This window comes from Micropterus dolomieu, linkage group LG23 (genome assembly GCF_021292245.1).
Source record: "Micropterus dolomieu isolate WLL.071019.BEF.003 ecotype Adirondacks linkage group LG23, ASM2129224v1, whole genome shotgun sequence".
NCBI lineage: Eukaryota > Metazoa > Chordata > Actinopteri > Centrarchiformes > Centrarchidae > Micropterus > Micropterus dolomieu.
Window position 1 is genome coordinate 11,681,883 of NC_060172.1, and position 23,501 is coordinate 11,705,383.

At 40.9% G+C, this 23,501-nt stretch overlaps 1 protein-coding gene across 4 annotated transcripts in view; it reads left to right on the forward strand.

The window, feature by feature from the left end:
• Positions 1-382: 382 nt before the first annotated feature.
• zbtb16a (zinc finger and BTB domain containing 16a) overlaps positions 383-23,501 on the forward strand; it is a 140,138-nt gene continuing 117,019 nt past the window's right edge. The window contains exons 1-2 of one of the 4 annotated variants that reach the window (XM_046039266.1): positions 383-550; positions 3,634-4,960. In XM_046039266.1, the coding sequence (XP_045895222.1) occupies positions 3,723-4,960 (1,238 nt within the window). In that variant the 5' untranslated portion in view covers positions 383-550; positions 3,634-3,722. Of the gene's footprint in view, positions 551-746; positions 819-1,134; positions 1,261-3,633; positions 4,961-23,501 lie in introns of those variants that run through there. The other 3 variants (XM_046039263.1, XM_046039265.1, XM_046039264.1) reach the window with 3 other exon arrangements.

The window sequence follows — 23,501 nt, forward strand, 5'->3', positions numbered from 1 at the left end:
AGGCACCTTCAATATTGATGTTTAGCCATGAAGGACAGATCAGCTGTATTGTTTTCCCCATCTAACCTTTGCATTCACCTGTGCTGTACTCTGCTGCCACTTCAACATAAGTAGTATAGTTTCAATGAATGACAATAGTTACTGGGGGCTTCAGGTGTAGCCTACCAATACTTGACTTTCTGTCTGTCTGTCCTTGACTGGAGTTTGAAAACCACTGTAGCCTTTATGTGCATTCAAACAGCTGGAGGGAGGGCAGTGTCGCTCACCTTTCACTGCCATAGGCTACTGTAACACAGCCGTTTGACACGAGACAGCCCCCTAGGTGTCTCACTTTCTTAGTGTTTGTATGGGCTGGAGCGCAGCGCCGGCTGCCCGCCTGCCTGCTGCTTGTCTGGCTGACTGGCTGCGTTGACGTCAGCGCCGTGTTGATTTGCTAAGCGGAGAGAAGAAAGGAGTTAGTGCGTGTTGAGAGAGCGGGTACTGCGAACTGCCTTACTATGCTGTAGCCCCACTCCCCCTATACTATACGGAATCAAAACGTGCAACTTAGGTGAGTACCAATCCGGGCTAAACGCAGCTGCAGTTTCCCGGCGACAAGTGCCAGACACGCTACTCTGCATGTGTCTACCACTGTTTTCTCTGTGTACTTTCATTGACCATGTGGATATTTTGATGCATGTATAACGCTGGGGATCGTTCTGCTTGTCCCCGTTCAACCTCATTCTGAAGTTACCAGTAAACGCGACTTTGGCACGCAAGTTGGATCTGCGCACCGGAGTGCTGGATGAAAACAAGTGTGTTCCTGATTGCGCTGCAAGGTGTTGAAGTTTGCATTAACGCACGATAGTCTATTGTAGAGATGTTAAGGTTGACGTAACCCCCCACCCTCTCGGTCTGGTTTAGTATGCTGGAGATCGCAGCCAGAGGACGTGAGGTCTGGCTGTTTCACCGGGAGCCAGACAACATATGACGCCCGCTCCATGTGACTTTACCGGAGAAATCGCGTTTGCTCGTTTTAAAAGAAATTATTTAATTTTTAGACAGCGACACTCATGTCCGTCCTTGTGTATCTAGGCGCACCAGTGTGGTTTATTTAGCCGTGATGACATCATGATGAGGACTGGGGATACTGGTCTTTAATCACGAAACAAGCCAAAATCCAGTCACTGTACAGTCAGACAACAATTGATTGACAGGCAACCAGATTTTTGATTGGCTACCAATAATCGGCTTGCAGTAACACGCGCAGCATACTGCGAGGTGGGGAACTGGTAACATGCAACAACAAATTGATTTGTTATCGAGACTGTCTGATCTCGCTCTTTCCCCTTTCACTCTTTTCTATTTATCCTTTGGGCATCTCTCTCTAGATCACACCTCCTCCTCGTTAACTGTAAAGAGCCAGTATTTGAGTATTTCATCTTGCCTCAAACAAAGTCCACCTGTATGTTGGTCAGAGGAGAGCTGGTTTGAATCGGCGAGAGATTCTGGCAGCTGTCTGTCTCGTGTATACTTTTTAGCACGCTCAATGTCTCTTATTGCCCCCGTAGAGACGCAGTACCGTTTTGCTTTCTCCACATTTGTGTCTGTCTGTGTGGCTCGTGGTATGGAATATTCAACGCGTTTTATTCTTGTTGTGGCTGGGTCGCCAAGGCGCGCTATGGCAGACAACTCGTGATCAGATTGATTATGCTGCCTTTCTGTGAAGTCGGCCTAATGTGGTTATTGTCAGCGGTACTGTCGTCCAGCGGGAAAATCTCCCCTAGCTTAATGTACTTAATGTAGTGCGTGATGTTTTGCATAATGCATAACGCGCTGTATAATTTGTCTGGTGCGGCTGGCCAATATTAATGCTGTCTAGACGCACGTAGCCTTGTCCTTTTTTAATAGATAGCTAACATACGCGATAAAGTCTCCAAACAGCAACTTTACATTGTGTCCCAGTGAAGACACAGCTTGGTGGATAGCCCACAGAGCGCATCAAGCATTGCTCGTTTACGGGGCCATAAATCGCAGCTATTGGCATAGCTTACCTGTAATAAAGATAATGTCGGGTTTTAGGCATGACCTCTGTTGACTGAGAGGCTGATCTTAGATGAGTACCTGTGGTTTCATCACTACCTAACAGTCGATTTTATCATGTGCCGAAAAAACAAACTGTGCAGTGTCCCAAAAGCCGGCAAGGCTATTTATTTTTCATGATCCTCACCGCAAACAATAGCTGCCAGCATTCTTTACCTGCAGCAGTATATTCAGATTTAGGCGTGTGTGATCGTAGCTTTTTGAAGTGAACTTAGATATCTGGGAATTATTGATATTGTCTTTTTTTAAAGTCTTCATCTAGCTGGAAGGCTGATGATAATTCCCTTTTCCGTGTGTGTGTGTGTCTTCTCAGGCAGGGAGGAAAGAAAATAAGTCCTCACTAACTTCTCTTTTTTTATTCCTCATTTTTGAGATGCATGTTAAGCTCTTTGAAAATGAAATTGAATAATCTAAAAGGGAAAATCAAGTTTTTGAAAAATGAAATGAAAATGCTGTAAATTGATGAACACAACTAAATAAGCTGTCTTTATAAACGTCATATGTTGAATAGATTGAGTGGGTAAAAATTAGGCATCATCCATGGTTCATCACTCATTGTGAGTGTATATATAGTATCAGGCTTCTTTAATTGTAGTAATGAAGAGAGTATTGTAGGTCATAATAATGAGTTAAATAATCATGTTAACAAGGACATATAGTGTTGATACTATTTAATTTAAGCTTCTCATTATTTTAGTCTATGGGTGATGTATACTGTAGTTATGAGGTGGCGCAACATGTTGCCCTGCTAACTTGGATAATCGAGTTAACAGCAGTCACATAGATAATCATTCATTTGGATATTTGACATTAGTGACTAAGAGCAGAGAGGGCTGTTTAGTGCTGCAGCGTTGCTTTTTCCTTGTCCTGCTTTCCTTTCCATCCATTTCTGGCCGCTGCTCTCTGCTCTCGTCTGTGATGGGAATACTGAGTAAGATGCTATTTAATTTCAGAAAGGCTGCTGACGGTCTTTGTGAGCCAAGCAGCAGTGAAAAACCACAATTCACACTTGTTTAACTGTGTGTACATCCCCATCAGATAACTGAATGAAGACATCTTTTTAACATAACATATGTTGGACTGATTGGTATGCAGGGTGAGCCTGTTGGACGGCTCACAAATGGTCTCCCTTCAGAAATCTACAGTCAATACTCTCCGCTGATTTTAAGAACAATGCCTCTGCACAGTGTTTACCATCCCTGCATGATATTTGCAATTTGAAACTCCACTGATGTCACACTTGCCATTTACAAAATAAAATGTGGTATACTTTAAATAAATTAAGTGGCAAATTAATTACATTAATTAATTTTATTTTCAAAATGTAATGAATGTGTTTTGTTAACGATGACAGTTGAGGAATCTTAATTTAATTTGTATGCATTTTTTGAATTTCATTATTTCAAAAATAACATTAATTCATTAAATGTTCAAATTAAACAGAATTGCATTTGTTGGATTTGACCAGTGGATTTCTTTTGCACAACAGTTTTGCTGTTGCATTAGAATTGACAGAACTGATTTTTTTGTTCATTCTGTTTTGCCGTCCAGGTTTCATCTTGTTTACAAAGATAGCTAAAAACACTGCTGAGCGGGAAAGGCAAGCCTCATGAGTCGGCCTCGTGGATTGCATCGAAATAATGGATTTAACTAAAATGGGTATGATCCAGCTCCAGAACCCCAACCACCCCACTGCCCTGCTGCAGAAGGCCAACCAGATGCGTCTGGCCGGGACTCTGTGTGACGTAGTCATCATGGTAGACAGCCAGGAGTTCCACGCACACCGGACTGTGCTAGCCTGCACAAGCAAAATGTTTGAGATCCTCTTCCACCGCAGCAGCCAGCATTACACCCTGGACTTTCTTTCACCAAAGACTTTTCAGCAGATTTTGGAATATGCTTACACTGCCACTCTCCAGGCCAAGGTTGAGGACTTAGATGACCTTCTGTATGCAGCAGAGATCCTGGAGATTGAATACTTGGAAGAGCAATGCCTCAAGATCCTGGAAACCATCCAGTCCTCAGATGAAAATGATGTGGAGGTCAATGTTAATGACGGGAGCACGGAGGAGGATGATGAGCGCAAAGGTCACAATGGAGCCAAGAACTCCAAAAAGCATTCCATGGAGAGTCCCTATCAGTCAGGTACCCAGCAAGTCTCCATCATGGCTGGCATGTTGGACCAGAGTCCCTCTGTCTCCACCTCCTTTGGAGTCTCCACCCTGAGTCCCACCAAAGCTGCTGTGGACAGCCTGATGAGCATCGGCCAGTCTCTGCTCCAGCAGAGCTTTGGGGGTGAACAACTTGTCCATGGCAACTCACACCACCTGATGACTGAGATCAAGACTGAAATGATGCAAGTGGACATGGGTGGCAATGGCCATGAGAGCCCTCCCAACATGGAGTCCAGTGCCTCCAGCAATGGAGAGCGAAGTGGGGAGGATAGGAACCGAGATGGTCCAGGAACACCAACCAGGAGCAGTGTAATCACCAGTGCGCGCGAACTACATTACGTCCGCGATGAAAGCATGGGTGACCAACAAGCTGAAGTCAGCCAGATGGGGCTGGAAGCAATGGCCGGAATGACGGACAAGCATCTGGCCTCACTGTACTCCCTACCTGTCAATCATAAATCAGATGCCATCATGTCAATGCCAGCATCCATGGCCTCCGCTCTCCCCATATCCCCAGCCCTGGCTATGTCTATGGACTTCAGTGCCTATGGGGGACTCCTGCCTCAGAGCTTCATCCAGAGAGAATTCTTCAGCAAGCTCGGGGAGCTGGCAGTGGGCATGAAACCAGATGGCAGGAACCAGCATGAACGTTGCAATGTTTGTGGTGCAGAACTACCAGATAACGAAGCTGTGGAGCAGCACAGGTAAGCCAAGTTTTATTTTGAGGAACTGCTTGCTAAATGTTAGAAATGTATGGTCTTCTTCAGCTTTTCAGAGCAGCAGTTTTCTTGTTTATTTCAATGCATCACATTTTTTATGGTTTATTTTCTTAGACAGTTTGCATTGCGTGCAGCAGAAAGTCATTTAGCCTCAGAATTTACCACCTTACAACATAACACCTTACTAATAATACATATCAGTGTAAATCTGTTTTTGGCTTAGGAATACAAACAAATATACAGTACATCTTTTAAAGGCTTGGTAGCTAGAGAGCAGAGGAAAATATTTGTTATTATCTGATGGCTTTCTTAAGCTAATACTATTCATTTTTTGTGTCAGTGATTAAGACAACTAACAAAATAACCCATCCACACATCTATAATATATGAGTAAGTGTCGTCCTTTGATAGACACAAACCTTAGTCCTTTGTGGCTCAGGCCCAGAGATCCACTCCTTCAATAACTGCCAAGCCTGCTGAGGTGACTGCCGAACTTAGTGCTGTCGAAACATTGTCTAAGACCATTAGTCACACCTTACAAAATGTGGGCGGCAGCTATCACACACACTTACCAAAGTGGTTCACCCTCATCCTGGACCAGACTCACCTCCTCTTTCCAATAACTGTTCAAGGGGGGCCCTTATTAGCTTGATAATTGGAGTAGATGGTCAGCCCAGGAAATGAGTGCTGAACCTGGGCTCTGAGACAAGGTGCTAGTTCTAGGACAGGGTAATGGTAGTATTTCAATTACTGTATATAAATTCGGTCCGGAAACTTCACTCAAAATACTGAAACTCACCTGTAGACTTTTTCAAGGCTGCATTTTGTATCATAGTATATGTCATGTCATGTCATTGTATATATTGTGTTTCTGCATCTATTAAAATTAGATCAGCCCAGTCAGAGTACAAGCACCCCGTGGAATGTACTTACATCACTTCTTTGTGGATTTTGCACTGTCAGTGTTTCTGTGACTGGAGGCCTTTTCTTACTTAAAGGCCACCTTCTCACCCTGTAATGTTTGCTGAAATCAATAGGAATGCACAGTGGTTAAAGTTCACTTGAGGATTTGAACCCCATCACCCGCCCCCTCATGTTGAGCCAGTATCTCGGTGTGCGTGGCTAAGAGCTGGGCTGATTCCATCCAAGCTCCTCAGTTTCTAAATCTGTATCAATGTTGTCTTTAGAATATACAGAATATTACAGTATGGGTTCTACCCCAAAGATAATTATCCTTGTTTGCAGCCTCACGCTATGTTATTGTGAAGTGTTTTTACTCACTTTTACACAAGTGGTGAAGTCAGTTAATTTTGTAGTTTTGTGGTGTTGGGAGTTTCTTCTAAAAGTTAACACATTTGTGTGGCCTTCATTATGAGTGTTGATTATTCATTAAAGAAAAGGTAAATTTCTGTATAGACTGACACTATGTGTTTCAACCAAACGGCAAATTTTGATCTGCTAATGAACATTTTTAGCTAAGCAGTCTTTAACAACAGTTTTAAAATGCGCTATAGCTTCTGTGTGAGATGCCGTAATGTTGTCTCGCTGTGTTAAAGGACAGGCTACACTAGTCTCTGTCTTGAGAAAAGTCTGGCGTGTGAAATGGTTGCCTGTGTTTCAAGAGGAATTTCATCAATTCGCTCAAGCTGGGAAATCTTGTATCAAAGGAGATTTCCAAACCGTTTCATGCATTGATCTTCCCGCTTTGCCCCATAGCATACTAATGGGTTAATTTAGACTGGTTGATACACCGACACGACACTGTTTAATATTGTACGTGCTGTCCTGACAGCCTCCTGAAGTGTAGAAATCAAACATTGCATCATCCGCTGTCTGCTTTGCCATCCGCACATGAAAGGTCTGCTGTGCTACTCTGAGATGTTTGATAATTCAGACGCTCCTTGTGTCCTCATAAATTCCAATGTGGGTCATTTCATAGCATATCAAGTCCATGCTTTTTTCTGTGTACAGCCTGTCAGGCTGGCTGATTCTTTTGATGTGAATACAAGATGTTTTATTTCAGACTAGCGGAGTCGTGTTCCCTCTGACTAATTATACATCATTTCCCCACAGCCACTATGTCAGGGTCACCGCTGCCTCTGCAACAAACACACAAAAAAGTTGGCAGAGTTCACTTGGTGCAGGCAGGTCAAGTCAAACATGAGTGTAATTGTTTCCAGATGTGGCACAGGTCATTGGTGTGAGAGGTGTGTGTGTGTGTCTGTGTGTGTGTTTGTGTGTGTATGTGCGTCTTCCTGTATAAATTTAGTCTCTGCTCCTCATTCCTCGGTACTCTGGATTATATCATAAAAAGCACCCCACTCAGACTAAATACATAGGCTTCACAAGTGGTGTGTGAGGAGTCACCTATGGGATACATAAATATATGCTGAGAAGATGTTTGAGCACAAGAGATGTTACCTTGAAGCAGGGCTTGGTATCAAAACCTCCAAGACATTTTCATACAGATCAAAATCTACCATAAAGTACCTAAAACTGTCAGTGAACATCTGGTCAGATTTTAACTTTTACTTATTTTAGCTCCTCAATAAAATCAAAATGTTGCTAATTTTAGACTACTTTATTGAGGTTATGTTATTGTATGGCTACTTATTTTTAGACAACATGTAGTATTAGTAAACTTTGGCTTCTTTAAACTAAGGTATCAAAGATGTATTGTTCTGGTATCAGTAATGAAATACAGGATTTGGCACTACTATATAAACATTTCAAGTGATATACTATCTTGAAGTTCCCTCCTAAAGCTAAATGAAGCTAAATGAAGGGCCTTTATGGATGCCATAGAGGATCTGTTGTCTGAATCTAAGCATTTCCAATCTGACCAGAACAAGTTTTCAGCAGTCTACTCCACCTCACCCCACCACTGACAAGCTCTAGATTTATTTCTTTAAGGAAGCCCAGGGTGAGTGTTACTGCTTCAGGGAGACAGGATTACAGCAATATTTTAGTAACCCTTGCACTGAGAAAATAATCAACACAGGAAGGGCCTGAATGATTATTGGGGGAAAAAATGCATGATGCAGGGTGCTAATTCTACAGTGGCAGGGGAAAGAAGAAAAAAACCTCCACTGCTTGGTATTCCAAACACAGCATCCAATTCACGGGAACTAGCCTTGGGTTTATCTCTTTCACTTAATCGTCCATTCTCATGCAAATGACTGACCCTCGCTGTAATGTACATCACATAAGTGAAAAAAGAGCCTGTTTTAAAGAGAGCATTTCTAGCATATACCCATTAAACATAACTGATAATCATCAATGCTTTAAGTCTCTTTTCATAATACAGCCTAGGTTTTTTTTTTTTTTGAAGGGGAAGAGGGGTTGCACGAGTGAGACAAGTCAATTAATTTCTTCCTCTCCTCTCTGTTTTGCTTACATTAGTTTTATTATTGATGGAAGTATTGGGGTACGGGGTGGAAGTGATGGAAATAATCACCCCTGCATTAACCTTTGCACACGCACACACTCGTGTTCATTACTTACACACTCCCCTTAGCAGCAGTAGCAGCCAGTGCTCACTCTTCCATTTCCTCTCCTTTTGTGGCAAAGGGGTACTGAGGGGCTCTAATACCCCGGCCCCAGGTGTTTAAACAGTGTGCCAAAGGTCCTTATCTGTGCATATCAGAATGGGACAGATAACCTTTGGCACTCCTCAGTAAACCAAGAGCAGATTAAGCACAGATAGCTGCCTATAGCGTTTGTTGCAGGTGATAACGATGTATGCACGCACACATATACCCTGCACGTTGAGGTGAGGACAGTGGGAAGCATATAAGTTTTCCTACACACTGATGCTTGTGTGCTTTGGTCACTATCAACTATTAACCAATGCTTTCTTACTATACATTTGTGCCACGAGTGACTGAGTAGGAGGGTTAAACAAAAGGTTGGTCGATGTTGGCAAAAAAAGTAAGAAAAAAATAAGATTTCATTAAAAAAATACTAATTTATCAGTTGGAAAGGCAAACCATGATCTAATATCGCTTCCTCTCAGATGAAGTTTTATTGCGAGTTAGCTTGATTGAAAGGTTTATCAAAGTTTCACGATGAGCTGTGCTGGTTTGAGGTCCAACCAGACCCAGACACCAACCTCTGCACATTGGAGTTTTCTGTTGGGCTCAGGAGGAAATCAATGGACATTTCATTGGGCTTCTTGTGATTTGAAAACATTGTTAGGGTTTCATTCGAACAACCACTGCTGCACCCATAGCTGCTACTATCATCAAACAGCACTGATGTCTGTGAAACATTCACCAGAAGTAACACAGGCCATATGATAGCAACTTTTATGATCAACTAACAGCAACTTTGCCATCTCTACTCATTTTCCATTTACCCTCACTGTTGTCATGTATAGCACTGACCCCTGCCTAGCTAAGTGGAAGGCCCAGAGATGGCAAGCAATGTTAAGGCAAATGTGTTCTCTCCTTATCTGAGTAGCCATAAAGGTCCACTAAGGTCTTTGTAACTTTAATTCCATCAGACATCTGTGCACATTGACCAAAATGTATGACTACATAGACTGCACATGTTGTCGAGAGGTCACATTTTGATTTCTAGGACGTGCGTGTGTGCAGCACCTCCATGTACATAGACAACCAATATAGTAGAATAACAGGTGCGTCCACCGCTTTCCACTTCCTGCTGTCAGCGTCCACCTATATCAGGAATCTTGGGTTGTTTCTCCTGCTCAACTAGCCACAAGTTGTTTTTTGTAAAACCGAAATAGGACTGTGCTAGCAGTTTGGAAAAATTATGGATAATAGTGTGTGTTTTGAAGTAGGTAGCCAGATGTTCACAGAAGTCTTGCTCTCTGAATATACAGTACATTACCTTTCTGAAATAAAATAAATCAAACTAAAACTAAAGCAGCATCACACTTATGATCCTAACCTGTAAAACTGGACTAGCATTTTCCTGCTTCCTGAAAGAAGCCTGGTAACAAAGCATCCATTACATGGCAGTGGATTACCCTCTATTTGAAATCACTCAGTGAGCTAAGTCTCCCCGGCTTGTACTCAGAGGTACAGTACATGTTGGTGTAATAATCCAATAGCACAAAAAGCCTCACTCAACGAAAACACCTCTCCAAGAAATACCTCAACCACAGACAACAGCAGAGGGCTTATTCAAGTCTGTCTGCCACATCGTCTCTCTTTTTATCCTCACACAGGTGCTTTTTTGCCCTTATTGGAGGTGCAGTGTTTGTTTATGCCCCTGAGGAACTGGCGCTTTGACCGGGCCCACGGTGATAGCTGCAGCCGAGGCAGCTGCTGGCTGAGGCCCAATTATAGACAGGCTTTAAAAGGCTCTGGTTGAACCGTAAAGATTTACACCGCCATCGCTCTGATCTCAGATCTGGGCTCTGTCCTCACTGTCAGGATAGGGAGATGTATCGATTAAAGACTTAACACACGGGGCTACATCATGTGGAATGAACACACATACACATACACACACACACCCCTTAGTACAAATCAAGCATTTTATTGTTATGCAGTCTTGCAATGTCGTCAGGTGGCCAGTCATCATCTTACATCTGGTGAAGCTTCTTTTTTAGAAGGAATTGAGATGCCTTTTTGGAATGGGAGGGAGGGAGGAAAAACAAAAGGGCAACACCAAGAGAAAGGGGGGGCGGTCTAATATCTAGACAGTGGCTATGGCAATGGAGGGAGGCGATCTAATCAGCAGGCTGATTAGATCGCCTCCCTCCATAAGATAAGAGCGGAGGGAGGTGCTTGTGCAATAAAAGTTAGCAGCTTGACTAGGTGCCACCAGCTGCCTCTGTGTGGCTAACAGCGCTCGGCAGACGTGGCCTTTGCTGATGCGGTCTGGCAGGGTCTGCAATGAAACGAACACACTGAGGCCCCTATCTTTTGTCCCTGTGGGGGCCTTGTGGTCTGGAGGGAGGGATAAGGATAACATACTGTACTGGAAGTTGGCCTTGTGTGTGTCTGAACATGTGGGGATTTTTTTGTTTTGTTGTATTTTGCTGTGATGGTGTGTGGTGGGGGGCTCAAGGGGACTACAATTACAGCCAGTTATCAGGTGACATGCAAATGCGTTATCGGCCTTAACTTCCTGATGTCTATCTCTACTCCCAGAAGCTGCTGTGAGTGTTGCAGGGGAAGAGGTTGCGCCACTGTTTCTCTGTGAGTGAATTTCAGCAGGGAGAATGCTTTAATAGCAATTTTTTTTTTTTTAACCTTTTATTAGACTTAGCAGACCATCTTCTCCTTGCAGACTTTTTTACTGTATTAAGGTGCATGCATCATTGTCAACTTTTCCATTAAAAAAGAAAAGGTCAATAGAATTAGAATTATCTGGCCTTAAAGCTGAGTGGGTTTTAGTTCTAGTTCATAGAGCTCTGCCTCTGTTCTCCTGGTCCTGAACGCTCTGGGTTCTAATCCCATCGATATCCCATTAACATCCCCTCTCTGGGTCCCCGCCACATGAAAGAAGATGTGTCGGTTCCCCCTCTCTGATTCTATTGCTCTGGCAGACCGTAGGGAGGATGGCCACAATGAGCAAATGTGCTGGAGCCAAAGGGCCAACCCAAGTGTGCTCACAAATGTGAGTGTGTGTATGTGTGTGTGAAAAAGCTGCCACCGCCACCTCAGAGGCCCCATAGCCTCCCTGGGAAGTATCAAACCAGAGCCCTCTGCGGGCTTCCAGCGAGAGAGCTTCTAATTAGCCTCTTTGTTGCCACTTGAATGGTTTGCCAGAGATTGGCAAGGGGCCCCAATGGAGTGATACCAGCACGCTAAGAAGCTGGTCATAAAAATTACCCCCCATTCTCTCCACCGTCACCTGTCACAAAGGAGCTCTCAGGTAGGAAACTGAGGCCAGATCAGCACCATGTTACCTTTTTAATCCACCTCTTCAGAGCCCAAGGAACCATGTTTTCTCAACAAGTGAATTCTTGATTAGTGCTAGCTAGCTGCTCACATGCTAGGAAGGTCTTGCCAAGAAATAAATGAAAAATAAAATTAAATAGCCATTATAACTTCCAATTTAAACTTACAAATGGACGTTATGCTACTGTTGATTTGCTAAAAAGAAGATAAACTTGACATGAAGTAGTCAAACAATATCCAAAACATAATAGTTTTGAGATGAACAAATAAGAATTGGTACAATAATTCAAGTGACCCTTTTGAAATCATATATTACGATGCAGTCATAGCTTTTTAAGATCTGTCACCTTTCGGTCACTTTTTAAAGATGTGAAACAAACAACTGTGTGGACTCAATTAGTACATGTTTACATTAAAGTAGGGGGAACTGTGATGAAAATCAAACTAATTTAGCCTAAACATAAAATAACTTGCAGTAAATTAAATTTTATTAAAACATAACACAACGAGGGTCCCTAGTTTGCAAAAATATAGACTTCGGAGAGTTCTGTCCTTAAAAGAAGGATTATAAGTTGTAATTAGGTACCAGTTTGTTTGTTTTTAGTAAGATACATACAAACAAGAGGGAAGGACAGTGACTACATGTAAACTTATTTATTGAACATGTCAGTCAGTTTTTAATGTCATAGTATGAAATTATTTCAGAATATCTAAATTATTTAAAAATTTTTATTGCAACAGTCAGAAATATTTGAGTGCAATATTTCAGAGGCAGTACATATCCTTCTATGTAATGCTACTAAGCAACTAACATGTTACTTACTGGCATCTTAGCACTGTATTAGTAATTCATTATTTGATTAGAAAACATCTAATTTGGCATTGTGAAGTTAGGCACTTTAGTTCTAATTTTGGTTGCAATATGAGGATGATCTAAACAAGCTCAGTTTAGACCCTGGACCATTGACAAATTTACTTGACATGGGTTAGAATACAAAAAACATAAAAATGCTATTACCAAAGATTAACGTCATTTAGTTATCACAAAGCAGCCTATCTGCCTGCCAGCCTATTCAAAATGCCTTCAGATCCACACTTGTCGCATCTGACATGGCTGCTTGGTGAGCGTCGTGGCAGGAGTGCAATGAATGTCAAGGCGACTCTGAGCTTTAGCGCCGACCGACACGTTTTAAGCTCCGCTGTAATCCAGGAGGGATCAGTTGGGTAAATCATGGCATAAAGCTTAAAACCATAATTGATTTATGTATTTGCTGACCGAAGACGCCCAGAGAGATTACCAGAAGGAGAGAGCTGATGATGGATAGGCTGGCCCCCTCACACAGGCTGCATGCGAGGTGGGGGGCGAATTCAACTGAAGGGAGATTTGTCTACTTGAAGAGCAAGACTGACTGCAAACAGAGTGTGAGTCGGAGAATAAATACATATATCATTAGAGGTGTCTGTACAAAATCATGCCAGTGTCAAATTAGTATTCTGACATATCAAGTCAAGTTTGGCTCCATTTTGGGGGATTTCAGTGATGTTATTTTAGTTTTAATCCCTGAAAACATCTTGAGTAAATCTATATACAACAGTAAATTGTATGGGGATCAAAATAAGCAATAATCAAATTACACAACATCACCTTTGTCCAAATAAGGTCAGATCTGCAGCAAAAAAATTTAACTTTGAGTAGAGAAGTCCCCAAGAAAATTTTGATTAGCCACTAACCTTTTTACAAAAAACAAAAATCAAATTTGTTTACAGTAACTGTTCACTTATATTTTCTGTAAAGTGTATCCCATTAGTCTGTTGTCAGGTATGTAATTGTAGTGGAAAAAACTAAAATCATGTAGTACTTTTATTTGTCTAAATGCAATCAAATTGAGTAAAAAACATTTCAAATGATTCATAAAAAACTCACGATGTTTAATATGTGTCAAATCCTAGAATGGAGACTTATCTTTAAGTCATTACAAACCCCTTACATTTCTATAAATGTCTGACTGACTGAGCCCCGCAATTGCAATGTTTTGTATAGGGACGAAACATAGTAAAAGTGTGAGATTAGTCTTATTCATCACATTGACAATTGACTGGAAGATGTCTATTAATTAGTCTATTAATAATTGATGTCATAATTTCCATATTGCTACTGATAAAATATTTTATAGTGAATGTCATTTAATTGGTCAGATGGTTTCCCTGCCTTCATCAGCCCATGAATTTCTCTCCTGACACATTATGAATCCTTTTTTTCATGTTTACTGCCCGACTGTCAGGCATCTCCAAGGTCTCTGTTGACCGCTTCCAGATTGTTTTGTGTTTGTCTGTTTGTCCCTGGGCCCCGAAAGACGAGAGTGGGATAGTAAAAGAAGAAAAAAAAAAGCCATTCCATTTCGTGGACTGATCACTGAAGCGGGTGGGTCTGACATGTCATGACTCAAACAGCATCATTTCTGCCAGTGCTGTCTCGCCACTGACCTTACAAATGATGCTGTAGGCACCCGCTGTATGCCATTAAGCATGGTGTAAAACAGGATGGGGTTTTATCCCCCTCATACGTGCAGCAGCACCCAGACACCCTCTGTAGTTTTCACTCCTTGCTCTCACCTTTTGTATAAAAAAAAAAGAAAAGAAAAGCAGATTACAGCAGCAGTTTTCTCTCTGATGGTTTTGTCCATATACTGTCTTTTTTTTTGCCTCTTCCTTCCCTGCTTGTTTTTTATTGCCTCCTGTGAGTGTTGGTCTGAAGCGAGGAGCTGGAGCTTTCCTAACAGGTGTTTGGGTGCTTATCGCCCACGTCTGTGCCCTTATCTCTGGCCCTCAGCTTCCTGCATCCTCTCTCTTGCATGCCTCAGAGTGGGGATATATTTCACTTAGCCTCTGACCCGAAGCCTTCCTCTCTATATCTCTGGGTCTCTCACCCTCCTTCTCTCCCTCTCTTTCTCTCACACACACACTCATTCACACACGCACCTAGAAGGGCTGGCCAGTCGCGATAGACAGGAAGAAGCGGTGAAGACATTTTATTATCATCATCGTCATCACCTAACTTGACATTCTTTTTTCTTCTCATCTTCTTTACATTCCTCAAGGACAGCAAGAGATCCCAAAAGTTAAGATTTTTTAAGATTGTTAAACCGGGCCTGCAACTAACAAATAATTTTATTATCAGTATTTTCTGTTGATTATTTTTGCTATTAATCAATTAATAGTTCAGTCTGAAAAATTTTAGAAAAATCTGAAAAATATCATGGAGAGTACGGCCTAAAATTCTTTATTAAATCAATCAACTATTTCAGCACAAGGTGATAAATATTAATTGTATAGCACCATTAACATAAAATCAAGTGTTTTCCTTCAACTGACACATACTGATACTGGAAGAAGCACAGTTGAATTAGAGTGGAAATGTCTTAGTGGCTTCAGCGCACATTGAGCTTTGATGGTGTTTGGAGCTGTGAGTTTGATCCAGCATTTTGTCAGAGTGATTGGTCTCAGGCTTTAGCCCCACCTTCACATACCCTCTATCCTTCCCAGCTCCCAAGTCTCACACAGGGACAAAGGCTAAAGTGTCTGTGGGATGGGGTTGTGATGCTGGTTTGGAGGGGGTTGACCCCCTCGGAGGACCTGACAGGGGCCCTTTTTTTTTTATAATCCCCTTTCTGAGTGGGCACAGAGGGGAGAGAGCCCACAGTCTAACACCCATGAGAGAGTCTATTGTGAGCGGTGGGCTCTGTTACAGTAGGATGGTTGCAGGGGTCTCAGGCCCAGATAAACGTCGGGGTCAGCCAGGCCCCCGTTATTTACAGTAGGCCCTTTCATTGCCCGAGTGAAACAGGAGCTCGTAGTGGAGGTGGAGGTGGTGGTGGGGGCTTCAGGAGACGACCACTGTTTGTGCTCAGCCAGGCCTCCACTATAGGTCAAAGAGCACGAGGGTGGGGCTGCAGGGGTTACAGACCTGACTTTTGTCTGCGTGTTGCGGGGGGGGGGGGTTGCTTCATAGGGGAAAAAGAAAAGGTGGTGGTGGATGGGGGGGGGTTCAGAGACACAAGACGGCAGTGCACACTTCTGTACCGACTTCTGTACACACTATAAATGATATGTACTGGGTTGTAGGGCTGAAAGATTTGAGGGGGGAAAATGAGATCCCAATTTTATTGCCAATATTGTAACTTAAAGTCCTTTATTGGTAGTCTACACAATATGCCTGTTAAATCTAAAACAGATGCATTCAACACATTGCTTCTTGTTGAGGACCTCCTTTTTTTCAAACCATTAATTTGGAGTCAACTTAAAATTAACTAGTTTTTTTTTATAGACCAACCTATATAAATGACATTAATTAGCTCAAGCTGGCTAGAGTTTGGTATCAAACCTCAATGCTTCCTTATTGGTATTGACCAAAGTGGATTCTTAACACCAAACTGTCTTGATAGTCTCGTCAAATCTATAATCTTGTTTACTTATTATTTGAATTAATAGTTCTGAATTAAACCTGAATTCTGCCAATTAGGACTATAGACTTTTTTATTCATGCAAAGTTCTTGTGCAGCACATTTACTGTTTGAGAATGTACCATCTTTTGTTAAATCTAAGAAGGGGTTTTATTAAAAAAATGTTTGTTTGTAAAAGTATCAAAGCATTGAAAAATTATTGAGCATTTAGTATTGGTACTAAAACGCAGCTATCAGCACTATAAATCAGCCCCATGGGTGATTTTAATTTGCTGGGGTTGCTGACATACAAAATAGTTTTACTTAAAATTGCAGCTCTTGCAATTGGAAAACTGCAGTCTGTCAAGTCTTTGTTTTGGTTTGAAAAAATAATGACGGATGCAGGTGAATTGGGTTTGAAGGCTATATGTGGATTGGATGTATAGAAAATTGAATAGCTGTTCCCAGATACAAACATTAATACTGATGGAACTCAAATGTTGTGAATTTTCAGCTTTGATTTTATTTTGCGTTATGACACATGAACTAAGGAACAATTTTTGGATGTATTGATTATTTTCCAAGGTGATCAGATAATGTGAGTCCCAAGTCTCTCACTTAACAACAGGAAATTGTATTTCTGCGTTTTTTCATTTTATTTATGGAAGAAGAAACACTGCAAACCCCTTTCACTCTGTAGATCTTGTTTTTTAGTAGAGGAGCATTGCTTCTGCTTCAGAGTCTGATGATGTATTTTACATCAATTGGTAAAAAACGGGTCTGAATAAGGATGGTAACCTACTGAATCTTCCGAAACAAAGAGCAATGGCAGGAGCGTTAGAACTCAACAGGTGTTTTTTTGGCATTGTTTTTGTCAAGATGTTGCTCAGAAAAGTGAAAACTCAACACCATCACAAATGGCTGCATGCCTGCTTCAATTGTCCTGAAGTGACTTGGTGACCTACATAAGCACAGTACACAACTTGACCCACTATAGAAGCTAGAGAAACTTAAACTTACACACTAAAAGAAAAAAAATGTTCAGAACAACTTGCTGCTATCACACTTTCAGTTAGTTAGGTCATCATCAGTCTCACGTGTCATTCATTACTCCTTGATAATCCCTATTTTCTGACAAACTCCAAACCGAAATGGTCTCAATGCAGAAACATCTTTCACCTCTACACTGAAGCAGTTTCTGTCAAGTACATTTATTAAGCTTAATCCCACACGATCCATTACCAACCCAATTCCTGTTTGTTGCCTTTCATTAAGAAATGGGTAGTTGCCAAGGGCCAGCACGAGAAAGAGAACCAGTACCATCTGCCAGAAGACTCAAACATAATCTTGCCATAATCTTAGTTTCAACCTTCTATATTAGGAGGAGAGGACGGAGGGAAAAAGCAGTAAAGACGTACAATAAGGACAGCAGTTTCTCAGGCATTCATTTGCCGGAACAGATTTTATTATTTTTACTTGGACAATGACAGGAGAGGTTAAAGGTTAGCAGGCAAAAACTTTACAGATGAAGCGGGGTGTGGTGGGGGGTGTGTAAGAGTTTGGTTTGACCCCCCCACCTCTCACCCCTATTGTCCTGAGAGAACACAAAGGATCCTGTCAAAGTCCTAGTGGTCAGCGCTTCGGCCAAACCTGTCAAGCCGCAGAAGAAGAGTGTTTGAATCTGGCAGAAGCCGCCACCAATGACCAATCAGGAGACAAAGACAAAGGCATTGGTTTGTGAACAGACTTGTTCTTTTTCTGACCTTTTGTTCAGAGATGTAGACTGTGGTGGAACATAACTAAGTACATTTACACAAGTACAGTTTTGATGTGCTTATACTTTTCTTGAGTACTTTTTGGAAATGTACTTTAATATGATCAGCTGATAAAATATGATGCAGTGTTATTGACAAAACTACCCAACACTATGTAAAATATTTAAAAATATACTTTAACTACAGCTACAACATTAAAAATACTGTTCACACATACATGTATATAATACTGACAGGTGCCATTGTTGCTTGCAAAATGATTACTTATACGTTTAATTAATAAGTACGAGTTGACCAAAGTTTTAACTGGATATCCAAATCCTTCAAGAAAACACTACACATACACAAACACAAGTATTTACAGGTTGGATAGAAACAATGACTTACATTTTATTCCTGCCATGTTATAAGAGATTGGAAAGTTGATGGTATGGTATGAATATTTGCAACTAAGCTAGACAGCAACTGTCGCAAGAGCGATTACGGTAGTGTCAGAGTATGTTGTCTTGTAAGTTTGCTAACATCAACTTGAGTTTTATAGCTAGTGGCTAAACCTTTGTCTGATTTCATCAACTTTGCTAACACCACCAAACATCAATCAAGTGCAACAACTTAGCAAGCCAGCTAATAAGTTTATTCCGACTAGTCCAACAGCAAGAAGGCCAGCTTGGCATCTGCCTTGGCAACCTATTTAGCTCACGCCAATTAGTAAAAGCCAATCTAATATTTACTCTTCTCTGGTCGCTTGTCATTCTTTCTTTTTCTTTTCCTCGCTTCCTCTGACGTCTTCTTCGGTCTCTTCGCAACCTCTGCCATGAAATGCATACTGATAGTAATGAGCTAGCTTCTTCCAAAGAACATAGTACATTATATAATTTTTGCTTCTTCTTAATATTTGCTCGCTGAAGAGTCGTGTTGGTGCCATAAACCGTTACTCCATTATAACATAGTGCAGTACCTAGAGCCCTATTTCAAGTCAATGTAGCATCAAATGATTTTGAAGCTGTTATTTTAAGAAAAAATACTACATAATGTTGCTCTAACCTTCCATCTCTTCATTGCTTATTTGTTAAGGATAAAGGGATCATTTATTCTAATCAATCCTACAAAAGGGAGTTAGTTAACATCCCGATTGGCCCCCAAAAAGCCATGATTCAACTACAAGCAGAGCTGTGCAGCAGTTATTAGTCAACAGCTACTGTCCTCATTCAACCGTCCGTAAAAGCAACTGTGGCGGCTCCCATAAGAAAAGAGTCGGCCGCCAAAAGTCCTGCTGACATTTTTTACATTCGAAAGAGAGAAAAAAAACATGCAGCAAATGAAAATGTATTGGATCAGAGAGCACAGCTGCAGTGCAAAAAGGGGCTTGCTGGCATTACATTTTCTCTGCTTATGTCTTGCTTTCTGTCCTCTAAATACCCTTGACATATTATGGAGAAGATCAAAAGCCCAAGAGAGAGATGTGGGCTGCATGTGGGTGTCAAGGTACAATGTAGGCTAGAGGAAGGCCTTACAAAGGGAATATGCGTTGCAGCATTTGATTTGTCTCTGTCTTGGACCAATGTTCTCGGCAATGTATAGGTCATTAACATGGGAGTTCAATTTAAACATTTTCTTGACAGAGCAGAAAAATTTAATAATTAACCAACATATTAAGTAATTTATCAAGTAAAATGCTAACAGTTATCTGTTTGCAGGTTCTCAAATGGGAGGAATTGCTGTTTTTCTTTCTTTTCTTTTTAAATCATTGTAAATTAAATCAAAACGAGACATTTGAAGATGTTAATTTGGGCTACGGGAACATGTGATTTTCATTTTAGGTGGGTATATCATGGGCATCCTATAGACTAAATGATGAATCACTCAATTATTATCAGAAGATAAATCCACAGTGAAAATAACAAACACCTGCAGACAGCAAGGATCATTCTTATGAAGATGAGGAAGTTAATTAGCTGATTTGTAATGACCCCTGCAGTGTGTATATAAGATGCTCCTAATAATGTGACAATGTCATATGAACAATAATTATTTGCCAGTCAGATCAATATAATTTTACTGTGTGAGTGAGTTTTTTGTCTGCTATTATATAAATAATAGAAATATTTTACAGAAATGTGTAATCCCAGAATGTCATGCTCAATTTTTAGCACTTTAACTCTCCTCTTAAATCCACACTAATACGTTTTTTAGGTGTATTAGCAACTCTTTAAGGCTCATCCGTGTTCAATTGTGAAGAAAGTGTTGTCATACATAAGAGCTTTTAAATGAATACCCGATGTGCAAAAATAGTTATTTAACAAAATGAGGCAAAATATCCCAAAAAAACAAAAGTCTGGTCATGTTTTCCAGGCTGTTTTTTTATTTAAATGTGGTCTGGAAAGAGCCTCATTAACTGGTCCATTAACGAGGCCTTTATTAAATACTTCATTAAAGGCCAATATTGATATCAACCTAGCCACAGTTTGTCAGAAAACTTCATTTTTGACAGTCTTTTTCTTTTTGCATATTATGGCTAACATTGTCTTTTGTTATGAACGGTAAAAACCATCATGGCCAGTCTCTGTTTGTTGGCCAGCAGTATGGCGGCCCAGCCTGTACAAGCACTCAGAGGTCAGTGGGCATGGTACAGCTTTCACATGGCCCTGAGGTCCTGACCCCCACCTTTGTTGGCCATATTCACCCCCCTCCTCCCAGCAAGGACCGAAGCCCTTTGAGCCGAGCCCTCAACCCCCCGCAGAGCGCGCCCCTTCAACACATTAATAGTGGCACTGGAACTAATTGCCCAACCTTAGATGTGCTTGAGACCCAGATTGCCTCAGCTGCCAGTGCGCCACAAACCCCCCAACAGTCCACCCCAAACAGAAGAAAACCTTCAAAAGAAGAATTGCAAAATTGCTGGTTTCTCTGCCCCATCTTTTGGTAAAACACAGCTCTTCTCTTCAAAGAGCTTCGTTTATTTCTTTGTGTTACTGGAAATGTGCATCTATTTAAGCTTGTTTTGAAAACATCACCCTCCCTTTTCTTGCCACGCTTTCGATTCTGCGCCATTCAGTGATGGCATTGGTTTTGCTTTTATTCCTGCAAGAGGAGTGACAAGTACTCACTATGTACCTCGCGCCTTGGCGAGACCTTCCCACACATGCCATCCACCGCCATTTTGTTGCTAACCCCGTCAGGCACGATAAAGTGCCAAATCATCCTTTTGTATTCGGCACACGTATCGATAATCCTTCCCATCATTCTAAAATATTTTCTTTTAGGCTTGTACTTTGAACTGTGAATTGCAGTACGGGTGTAAAGTCGTGTCTAGCACCAGACTGTTGCTGTTCACACTGTCATGTCTGCCGTCTCCTCGGCTGCATTCAGTGTCACCCGAGTTCAAAGAGACACTGAAAAAGAGAGAAGCAGCCTGAGAGGCGTTTTATGATTTTATTGGGCCAGAGGAAGCATTGTTGGGAAGGTGTTGGACTGTTATCTGTGTTCTGTCTCATAATAATGTCTCTACAGACTGTGGCTGTCTGGTTGTTTATGGATGCATGTGTCTATATAATGTATTCACACAACATTTAGTTAGTGCTCCTTTATTGGTGTGGGGAATGTGTGTGTTTCTTTTTCATGTAATGTCCAGTTTTCTAAATTGAGTGGAGAACCAGATAGGGAATATGATACCTTTTTTCAGGTAAACGCCCTGACCAAAGCGTGTCCCTCAGTATGTCAGGTCAGATTAACTACACACAGGCCAAACGCCGTATTGCTAGATGCCAGAAGCACTTCACAGTCTGAGCAAAAGTATTGAAATATACAGATAAGCATCCTGGCATCCATGTTTCTTTCATATTCATTTTCAGCAGCTGGTTTTCCTGAATTACTGTGGCACTAACTATGATGGCACAAAATAAATGTGATGTTTCTACAAATGTATTGAAATGGTGGAATACAGTAGAACAAAAAGCCATAACCTGTTTAGTCATGGTTATTTCAATGATCATGTAAGAATAAAATGTGAATATAACAAAGAACATTGATGTTTTTCCCTATGTTTGATTGTCATATCTAAAAAGAAACAATTCAATTTCCCAATGCTTTGCATTTTTTAAACTTACATTTCACTGATCATGATTGAGTATCTACACGGGAGCCCATAAGCTGGTATAGAAGAAAAGAAAAATGATTATTGGAGCCATTTTTAGCATTTTCAAATGAAAATGTAAACATTTATTATACATCTGAAGGGTTCAAAATATGTACATTTGTGAAAAATAACTCAACAATACTAATTGAGAGAGAGTCTGCTCTGTATTGAACCAATGAGTGCATAGGGCCTTCATTAGGGCATTTTTACAGAATGGGTAAAAATACAACATATGTATTGTTTGATAAAATAATCTCAGATAAAGTTCCACTATATCGATGCTAGTTGTTCCAACAGCCCCACTCGGATGCTGCTGGTAGTCCCCGTTGATTCAGTAGTGTCCTCCCTGGTCTTAATTTGGGATTGGATTCTCACCAACTACTCTTTGGTCTCGTCCCCTAACAAAATTTTGTGTACCTTACTCCCTCTAGGATGCAAGCATCTAAAGTTACACATCTTTCTTATGAAGTTAATATCACTCCTCTCTGTCCCAGATTGACCTTATCAATACTAATAAAAGAGGTTATTTGGGCACTGAGTTGACTGTTGCACTAGTGGCAGCATCTGTAGTGCTGGTTTAGCCTAAACTAATTCAACCGGTCACGTAACACAGACAATGACAAAAAATTATGGACTTTAGATGTGGATTTAGAAAGTGCTCCAACAAAGAGGAGCTTCTAGCAGTTAAATAATTCCCCAGATTCCAGTCCTTTCATTTCATATTTTAATCTAAAACATTACTTTCCCTGTTTCTGTGCTAAGAGCAGACCACGGTAGTTTTGGTCTCCTTTTTAATGTCATGTGAATCTTACAAAAACTCTCATTACTCTTCAGAAATTCACTAGCAGCCATGGAAAAGACTGGTAATGTTTTTATTGGGAGGGGTTCTTGTCCAAAAATACCTTGTTTACGGTTTTTTAATTAATTCAATGAACTCTTAAAGATGCTTGTTAAAATATACAGGAATAGAAGAGAACACATTTACACTATGCTGTACATGCTGCTTGACTTTATTTTCATTTGTTCATTCGTACTTGGACTAATTGCTTCTGTTTGCTTCTCATTCGGACCTTATTTGCTGTATTATATTTCTGTCTGTTGTCTCATCATCTCTGTGTTCATACATGGGCCGTCAGCTATTTATGTCAGGGTCCAAAATATTTCTGGATGGAGGTAATTATATTTTAGGGGATTCTTATTCTGTATTAAAGTGTTAAATTGGTTTATAATGTATGTATCTTTCTTGCATATTAGTAAAGGATAAATCAATAAAAATTCAAGGTGAAATATTGATGATTA